The 9,914-nt window shown below is 38.6% G+C and overlaps 1 protein-coding gene across 1 annotated transcript; it reads right to left on the bottom strand.

The window, feature by feature from the left end:
• Nucleotides 1-7,021: 7,021 nt before the first annotated feature.
• LOC116201497 (two-component response regulator ARR22-like) lies at nt 7,022-8,571 on the bottom strand. The gene is made up of 3 exons (XM_031532757.1): nt 8,518-8,571; nt 7,485-7,750; nt 7,022-7,312 (listed from the first exon to the last, which is right to left on the bottom strand). Exons 2-3 carry the CDS (start codon nt 7,710-7,712, stop codon nt 7,136-7,138), a joined length of 405 nt encoding a protein of 134 aa, XP_031388617.1. The 5' UTR covers nt 7,713-7,750; nt 8,518-8,571; the 3' UTR covers nt 7,022-7,135.
• Between the last annotated feature and the right edge of the window lie 1,343 nt (nt 8,572-9,914).

Genomic DNA, 9,914 nt, shown 5'->3' with positions numbered 1-9,914 from the left:
TCCATGGGTCGCGCCAAACTGAGATGGATGAGCCATTACCTACCGTGAAGCATGTACTTACCTGGATGGTGTCCTTGCACCATTGAAGTCCTTTCCAGATCGGCGATGGGGAGGTACAGGCGGATGAGTCTAGGAAATTACCGTATTTTGCCTTCAATGCAATGCCGGCTAAGCTATTGTTGGTTCTTGTTAGAGCCAAAGCCGTTTTGGAAAGCATTGCCTTGTTTGAGTCTTCTGCTCTACGAAATCTCAAACCTCCTTTTGATTTTGGTTGGCAGATGGAGTTCCAGTTCTTGGGAGCATAGTAGCTTCCTTCTTCCTTTGTAGTGCCCCACCAGAATCTTTTTGTCGCTTTGTCTATGGAGTTCAAGGTGGATTTTGGTAATATGAATAGCGACATGGTGTAGATTGGGGTATTGTTTATCACTGAATTAATCAAGGTAGCTCTTCCCGCCCAGGAGAGTGTTTTTGCCTTCCAAGAGCTCAGCTTGCTTTTAATCTTGTCGACGAGGAACTAGAATGATTCCTTTCGTTTTCTTTTGATGAACAACGGGTTCCCTAGATATTTGGTGTTGTCTTTCAATTTCCTCATGCCAAGGATGGCTTTTGCATTTCTTCTTGTGTTTGCTGGGGTGTTTTTGGAGAAAAAAAGGCCTGATTTGGAGCAATTGACTTCTTGGCCTGACCAGAGCAGAATTTGTCGAGAATGCTCTTTACGCTTCTGATGTTTGCTTCTGTTGCTTTTGAGAGAATGAGAAGGTCATCTGCAAACATTAAGTGCGAAATTTGTGGACCTCCCCTGCTAATCTGGATACCCCTGATGTCTCCATTGGCTTCAACTCTATAGAGGAGTCGAGATAGAATTTCCATTGAGATTACAAACAGATAGGGAGAGATAGGATCTCCCTGTCTTATACCTCTCGATGGCGAGAAATGGCCGTGCGGCGACCCATTAAGCAGTATTGAGAAGGTGGAAGTGGAGATGCATTGATAGATCCAAGATATGAAGGTTGAGTGGAAACCGAGATTCTCGAGGACGATGAAGCTCCATTCAAGCCTGTCGAAAGCCTTCATGAAGTCGATTTTCATGCCAATCCAACCTCTGCGAGCTCTTGTTTTCTTCATAGTGTGGAGTATTTCTTGTGCTAGAAGACCATTTTCATTGATTCATCTTCCTTCGATAAAAGAGGTTTGATTTGGGGAGATGATCTTGTCGAGCAGAGGTTTCAGTCTATTTGCAATGATTTTTGAGATGACCTTGTAGCATACATTGCATAGACTGATGGGTCTAAAATCTTTGAAGGTGGATGCTCCTTGGGCTTTTGGGATGAGGCAAATAAAAGTGTTGTTCCACTCCTTGAGGATGAAGCCCGAGCTGAAGAAGCTTTTAATAGCTAAGAGCAGAAGAGGCTTAACGGTTTCTCCATAATGCTTGTAGAACAACGATGGGAGTCCATCTGGCCCCGGCGCTTTTAGGCTCGAAATGGAGTGTAAGGCTGTTAGAATTTCCTCATCATTTGGGATTTGGATTTACCTCTCGTTCTCAGCTTCTGTGATGGTTTGGTTTATCAGGCCTTCCATGTCATCTAGAATTGTAGGCTAGGAAGTGGTAAAGAGATCTTGGAAGTTCTTTAAGAAGTAATTGCCTATTTCGTCCTGGTCTTGGCACCATTCTCCATTGTCTCCTTTGATGGTAGTTATGTGTTTGATCTGCGTCGAATGACTGTTGAGAGGTGAAAGGATTTGGAATTTCTGTCTCCGTGTTTTAGCCATAGCTCCCTCGATTTTTGGCGCCATATAAGATCCTTTCTCAGAAGATTTTCTTCAAGCTCTGCCATAAGATTCTTCTCTTCCTCTTTGGTTTCAGGAGTAGTATGATTTGTTTGGATTTCTTCGATTTTCGTCATGATCCCTGCAATGTTAGTATCGCAAAATCCAAACATGTCTTTGTTCCACTTCCTGAGGTCGGTTTTGACAATTTTGATTTTGGAAGAAAGCTGAAAAGCCTTCGAACCCGGCACAAATTTATTCCAAGCATTTTTAACAATGGTAGTACTAGAGTGGTCTCGGGTCCAAGCTTCCTCAAATCTAAATGGTTTGGGCTTGTTAGCGGATTTCGTCCACAGTTTCAGCAAAATGGGATTGTGGTCAGATCTTATTTGTGGGAGGTGGAATACCCCTGCCCTTGGAAAGGTGGTTCTCCAGTCATCATTGGCTAAAGCTCTATCAAGACGTTGTCTTATAGAGGCTAGCCCCATTCTTTTGTTACGCCAAATGAAAGGGTTTCCTGTGAACCCAAATCTATGCATCCTGATTGGCTAAGGAAGGTATCAAGAAAGGAGCGAGAAGATGAAGTAAAATTACGACCTCCTATCTTATCAGATGCAGAACAAATTTCATTGAAATCTCCCACAATCAACCACGGTTTATCAATTGTATTGGCAATATCAGTCAATTCAGCCCAGAATACAGGTTTTGCATGTGAATAAGGGGGACCATATATATGGTTACCTGTAATTCGGAGTTCCAAAGAAGGCACAAGCCACCCGTAGCATTTAAGGAGTGAACCGTGAAAATACCATCGAGATTACACCGTTGTGCTATTTTGTTGCAGTGCCTGGAGTTAGATTTAGTCTCTGAAAGGAATATAATACTATGTCGATGCTTCCATACGAGGAGACGAAGAGCACGAATTGTCGGTTCTCCTCTTATGTCCTGACAGTTCCAGGCTAGTAGGCTCATGACTTCGTTGGGGGCTTGATTAGGCCCGCCTCCTCGGCCATTTGGATTTTATCGGAATTGTCTTCTTCATCCATCTCATCAATGAAGAGTTGGGATCCCTGCTGGAGCAAATGTTGAGGCTCCATCCATCGGGGGTTTTGATGATGTTCCTCATCCGCATCCATTAATTGCTCTGGGTGCCAATCTCCTTGTGCCGCTTCCCCTATAGTCTTGGGGATTTTATTGAAAGCCTTGGAGAAAGGAGCTGAAATATTTAAGAAATTATCCAGGGGAATCTCATTTTTCCTTTTCCTTCTTGTAATGGTGATCAGCATTTCATCTTGCAAGCTTTGGTTCGGATAGTTTAGCTCAGGGCCGTGAAAAGATACTGGGCTTCTGAAGATTCTGGGCCTCAGCTGCTGATGGGCGTGAACTGGGCTTCGGTGGGGCGGTGGGCTCTAGAGTTGGCTGGGCAGCGAATTGGGTTGGGTTGCAATTCGGTGCGGGTCCAGGCTATATCCGAACTGGGCCGTCGCTTGTGATTGGGCTTCAGCTTGGGCTTGTTCATGAATGATGCCCGAATAGAGGTCATCAGTAGAGAGGCTACAGGCTCTGGCAACCTTGCGTGCTGCCCTTTCCCCCCGGTGGAGAAGCTAGGATCTTCGTGGGACCGGCTCAGGAAGCTGTTGTCGTCTTCTGCCTCTTTCGAGCCCGCAACGGTAAGAAATGCACTAGCCTAGTGAGTTGACCTTCCCTTTATAGCTAGAGGTTGCAGCGAGTTGTCATTATCGTTGCTTAGAGTTACCTTTCCGCCGGATTGATTGAGTCTGACTTCCTGCCCTAATTTTTTGGGACTGGTTTCCGGGTAGTGGAGAGACGGGATGGGCTCCGGTAGCGGTTGAGCTGTGATGGCTAGTGGTGGTGGGAGGTCCATTTGGTTGTCAAATCTGAGCTACGGGCCGTATAGGTTTGGGGGCGCTGGTGTCTCCGACGCGCAGTGACTCTGTTCGTGGCCCAGGATGCCGCAGTCATAGCAAAACGTTTTTAGGTGCTCGTACTTGAAATAGACCCAAGTTGGAGTTCCGTTCTTCCTGTTGATCAGATTGCCAGGGCATAGAGGTGTTGCTACCGGGACTCTAACCAGAGCTCGCGGTGTGACATACCATTTCGAGAGAGACGGGGTGTCCTTCCAATCAATTTCTATAACCTTCCATGCCTTTTCAGCCAGTTTAGCAATATTTTTTGTTGAAAGCATTTCGGGGGGAATACCTCTAATTTGTATCCAGAAGGTGACCGTGTCGAAAACAATTTCTTCCAATGAGAGTCTATTATCCCAACGAGCTATCATCATATGTGCTCCTTGAACCGACCAAGCTCGTTCCTTTTCCACGTAAAGCAAATCTCTCTTGTCTCTGAATAGGCATACTAGGATTTCGTCGGAGTATTTCTTCGGTACAATCGTGACTCCCCTTCTGATGTTCCGGGCTTGCAAGAAGCGAGGAATGATGGCTTTTGGAGGCGGTGGTTTGAAGCCAAATGGTTTGATGAGAAGGGTTAAAGGTATTTCTTCCTGAGCTCCTTCCTCGTTTTCTTCCAAGTCGAGAATTTCTTGATTCTGGGTTACAGACATCTGGTTGTTGAAAATCTCAGCGAGTGAATGTTCAAGTTCTGTGGGTTCCATAGGGGGTGGTGGGGTATCTTGCGGTGGGGTAACCTCAGTGGGGACAATGGGGGAAAGTAATGGATAGTGCAGTTGTTTTCTTTTGGTTTGCACTGGAGGTGTTGAGGGGTGTTGTAAGTGCAGGATTGAGGTGAACGTCATTAAAAGGAAGTACACTTTGGTGGTTGAAGGAGTAATGGTGAAGTTGTTTCCCTTCTTGCTGATTTGCTTGTTGTCAGAAGGCAAGGTTGAGTTGGGGTGGGGTAGCTGGGGTTCATACGTGATGAAGTGATCTGCTGTTTGCATTAGTTGAGCGTTTGAAAGTTGTTTGTGCTCATTGATCTATGCTTGTATTGACTGCTTGTAGAAGACTTGAATTTTCTTTCTTGATGGAGCAGATGAGATCAGGCGTCGCGTCAGAGATGAGGGGGAAGAATGGAATGAAGAATGGAGACGCAGAACTTAGAGCAAGGAACATGGAGAAGAGAACATAGAGTAGAGAACAGGGAACAAAGCTTCCAACAAAGAGAAGAGAGGAGAGAGAAGCTCTCAATTGAAGAGAGAGAAACCTCACTTAAAATTGTCTCCGTCTCCGCCTTGCCTTGCCTTTTCTTTTAAGATGACTCTGCTTCCGTTCATTATTAGCTTTTCAAATTAGTTGAAGCTCGGGTTGGAATAATCGAATTTGTGCTAAGTAGACAACAGCAGCTTTAAGATCTCTCTTGTTTTCCTTGTTCACTTGGGCAAGATAGATCATATTTTGACTATGAACGTACTCGCCACACACCTTTGACTATGTCAATTGTCATGTGCTTTGAGGATTAAAACCAACGTGCAACGGCTATACTCTTATTGTGATATATCTAAAATGTCCTAGTAATTGGAAAATATTATAAGTCCTATGAACAGACTCGGAACATAAAAGGAGAATAGTTCACGTGCAAAAAAGAAGATAAAAAAGAATTCACATCATCAGTTGAGCTACCAAATAATTTTAGTAAATTCGCAGTATAACCTTATTTTTATTTTTATAATATTTTAATTTCGTCCCTCGCTTGAGTCCCACTTAAATATTAAAAAAAATGATGACTTGACTTGATTTTTGGAAGTACTAAACTTGTGAGTCTCTCTTGTAATCATATTTGAGTTGTTTTATTCATTTTGAAAATAGGAGTAAAGATCACGTGGTATAATATGCAATTTACCCTTATTATAATTAAATACTAAATTAATAATATCAACTACGCTAATAGTTTTATAAATAACTTATTGTTCAGTAAATTTTATAGACTATAGAGATCGATCATTTTATTAATTAATAAATGTATCATTTGCAAAACAGATTTCGTGACTCGCGGTTCCATCCGATTTGGAGGAATGGACAAAGGAATTGAACCACATAGAGCCAGTGCTCATTGTTCGGTTAGTTTGTTAACTATATTTCATAAAATATAATTAAAAATAAATTAAAATCAATTCGGTTCGTTTCGGTTCGGTTTGATTTGATTTATTTTGCTTTGCTTCAGTTCGGTTTTTACCGATCAAACGATTATTAATCCAATTCTTGAGGTTCGTAACAAAGTCAACACAATAATGAACTTCTTGGAAATGTCAATTTCATTATCATGATTACGAATTATAAACTTTCAACCGATCATGACTTGATATGGGATTTTTTTTTCTTTTTCTAGTTTTATTCCTTTGAGAGTTATTTAAAAGCTAATTTAGTTCAATTGACTATGTTACGAACCAAACATAATAAGTAACTAACTGAACCTGCTTTTGATGAAAAAATCGCACTGTTAGAGAATCGATTCTATGGTTAGTTTTTCGGGTTCAGATCGATTATTTAGTTTCGCCCACAAATGCGGCCAACAGAACTTTTGAAACAATTAATATGTGCAATTTCTCCTATTGCTGGACCGCTAATAAATGCATCTACGTATCTCAAGCACTCTTTACACTTTGAGAAAGGAACCAAATGCACTTTAAGCAGTGATAATGCCATCCACCTAGTCTAACACAAGAGTCGACAAGTAAGTTTAGCTACAGATTAATTGAACTCTCTAACTCCAAAACACTTCATCATATCGACTTACCTTCTTGATCCGGAAACACATAGAGCCATGTCAGTATCAAAACCTATATAAATACAATATTCTCATTTCCCTACATTTCATTGCTCTCTTTTCTCTGTAACTTTCTCTCGGCAGCTTATTTCCTAATTGGTCTTCGCAAGGCCAAAATTGGACGTTCAAATTAATTGTAGCTTCACCTTGTTATTTCATATTATTAAGAGTTTGCAAAAGCTTTCGTTGATTATTTGGGCCATTTAGAACATTTCTTTTCGGTGTGGAGCCTTTTTTTTGCCTAAAAGGATATAATCCGGTGTGGGGCCATCTAGAACATTTAATATAAGTATTTTTTCATATGTTCTTTTTTTCCTTTTGGGACTTCTTCTTTCAAACTTTCCCTTTAGGCTTACTAACAAATAATCTTGAATTTTGAGTCAAAGCAATAAGAACATTATTACTGTTACGTGATTTTCTTTTATTAATATATACAATAACTTTTAAAAAATCCCAAAAAATAACTTGAGCGTAAATAGCAAAAGATAAGTCACTTGAAGCATGAACAATAGATCATAAAAGGTAAATAAGCGCTTTATTTATTTTAGGTTGAGTTAGATGGTTTATTTGCATGACTATAGCGCATGATCTCATTGGACAATCTACACATCAGGTAGACATGAGTTTAGCCATCTTTGTGAAACTTCTCAAAGACAAACTTGATCTTTTCTCGAGTTAGTGGCTTCTCAAAGCATTCGTTTAACCCAGCCTCCACGAAAGGTTTCACCTCGTCATCCGTATCACATGAGGTTATTCCCACAATCACGCTAGCAACTCCCATCTCTCGCAGCTTCCTTGTTGCCTAAATAAAAGATTTGTTGCATGAGCAAACCATTAGAAACTACAACAAAAATTACAACAAAGCAAAAACTGTCATTGTGAATTAAGTCAAGTTAAACTTTATCCACATTTTTGCAAGGAAAAAAACTTATGTATCCTTTTTTCTTAATAGGGGAAAAAAAACTATTGGTCACCTGAACTCCGTCCATAATTGGCATATGTTTGTCTATAAAAATGATGTCAAAATACTTTCCAGAGTTGCAAAGGTCAACTGCGACTTTTCCATTCTCAGCCACTTGAGTTTCCACATTGGAACCAAAACTTTTGAGCAGCGCATTATGCATCATCCGAATACCAGGAGCGTCATCCACGATCAGCACATTAAACTTTTTCTCAATAATCGAGCTTTTGCTTCCCTCCATCGCTTTAAAATTCTTTTATTTATTGTTCCTTCAGGCACCTGCAAAATCAATTTGGTGAGACATGACTGTTTGATATTTGTTTCTTTCTTGTAACTAACGAACTATCATTAGAGGATATAGCATTTTAATATATCAAGAAGCTAACAATATTTCTGTTGAGAAAATCATATACATGTCCTGAATTTTTTGCCATTACAAATTTAATTGAACCTCAAGAGTAATAAAATATAAGTAATACCTCTTGCAGATATTGTAAGTCATTACAGAAAAAAACGGATGGTGTAATTGTAGTATAAAATGTTAAAATAACTTTTATGCTTAGATATTAGCATGGCAGATAGTGAAAAAATGAAGAAAATGCTTTCCATGTAAAATTACTTTTATTTTTGTGCCTAGAAGAGGATAGGGTAAGAAGAAATGAAGGGGTATGAGGACTGCCACATCGAACTTCAAACTTAGGATCCTTTTGTCCCAAATTGAGGGTGAGGTCATTGCTCCAAACTCCCTTGTTCGTGATGTTGTGGTTAAGAGTAATACAACTCTGGGGCTTTAATTTTACAAGGCTGTGTCTGAAATTCATAAAATGAATGAGAAAATTTGAGATGATTGTAACGAGTTTATGGTTTTTTAAAAGCAAAATGTAGAAAAATTTACAAGGATGTTTGCTTTAAAGTTGCTGCCGATATTATACTCTAAATGAGATGCACATATATGATCTAGGGCTTCTGGAAATGAAATTTTCTATTATGGGTAATAGTTGGTAAAGAATATATAAACACAAGAAGATGTAATGACAGAATAGTACCTAAATGTGTAGATTATGTGAAATGAGCTTGGAATCCTATAACAAATGCTTACATTCATACCTGATTTTATACAAAGAAAAAGGTCTCTCTACAAATACTACATCTAAATGAGATTTGATTTTCAGTTTTGTCGTATAGTTTGAAAAACCAAAAGAAAATAAATGCCTACAATTAATGAAAAAAATCTAATTTCATATCAGAGATATCATCTTATTTCGGAAAAAGACAAACCCCAAAAATCCCAAAAATCTAATACGACAAAAAACATGGTAGTACTATCAATTAATACCCGTATCTGATGAGATCTATAGTTAATGACTTCTAAAATGTATTAGACATAACCCTTATTAATTTTTCATTTTCTGATATTAGAGAAAATATTTTTATGAGTATAACAACTAATGTTATGAGAGAAAACTTTATTAGATACATTGCAACTTTTTTATTTTATTTTTGGATAGTAAAGGATGTTCAATAGTGTAGTACGGTAAAAGAAAATTGGAAATAAACGGGAATAGGAATTCCACTTACGAGAATCATTTAAAAGAAAAACTATTAATTTCAAAACTGCCTCCTTCTGCTGCTCGTTATTTTTGCTTGCAATAGTTTGTGAGCGTAAATACTCAAAATGTGTGTATTGGACACTTTCATTAAGGCCGCAGCACAACAATATAAATGGGCCTCGTTCATCTTCATATGAGTGTAATTGGGCTTCAATTGGGTTAAGGCAATTAAGATGGAATTGGGCTAAATATTAAATCCAAGGATGAAAAACGAGCAAATTTGTTCCCAAAATAAGAGGGAGCAAACGCAGGCAGGAAAGGATTTAGATGCAAGAAAATGTTTCTTGCATCTGATTGGAAGCTTAAAAGAATCTTTTAATGTAACCGGAAAACAAAAAAGAAAAAGAAAAATCTCTTAAGTTGGAAACAAATTTGTTTAACGAAAAAGATGGCTTGGGTCTATCATTAGGGGTGGCCTATATTAATATCGAGCTTTATAGGTTTTATATACTTAGAAGAGGCAAATATAACAAAAACTTGTATATAAGAATCTATTCTTGTAAAACACAAGATATGTCATAGTTGATAAACTGTGCTTTATATGGGCGAACTTTACTTGCATTATAGTTTTTTTAAACTCATTAGAAGTACCTTATAGCCTAGGTCAAATCGAAGTTAGAGTCAGAATTACTTAATAAGCTTGTGACGCATTATAATTTCACGGAAAAAGGAAAAATTCGAATTACATGCATTGGTCACATCTCATCTATATATATATATATATATAAACTTAGAGATATGTGCATAAATATTGGCCCAATTGTAAATATAAATAATTAATTCACATTAATAAAATATTTATCAAATGAATAAATAAATAATAAAATAAATAT

Source organism: Punica granatum, chromosome 3 (genome assembly GCF_007655135.1).
Source record: "Punica granatum isolate Tunisia-2019 chromosome 3, ASM765513v2, whole genome shotgun sequence".
Classification (NCBI taxonomy): domain Eukaryota; kingdom Viridiplantae; phylum Streptophyta; class Magnoliopsida; order Myrtales; family Lythraceae; genus Punica; species Punica granatum.
Note: the sequence above shows the minus strand (reverse complement) of the source record. Positions and strands in the feature narration are given on the sequence as shown.

Coding starts and splice junctions, on each gene's coding strand:
- LOC116201497 (XM_031532757.1), bottom strand. CDS start 7,712: ATGGAGGGAAGCAAAAGCTCGATTATTGAGAAAAAGTTTAATGTGCTG. Junction 7,313..7,484: donor CAATTATGGACGGAGTTCAG/GTGACCAATAGT, acceptor TCTTTTATTTAG/GCAACAAGGAAGCTGCGAGA.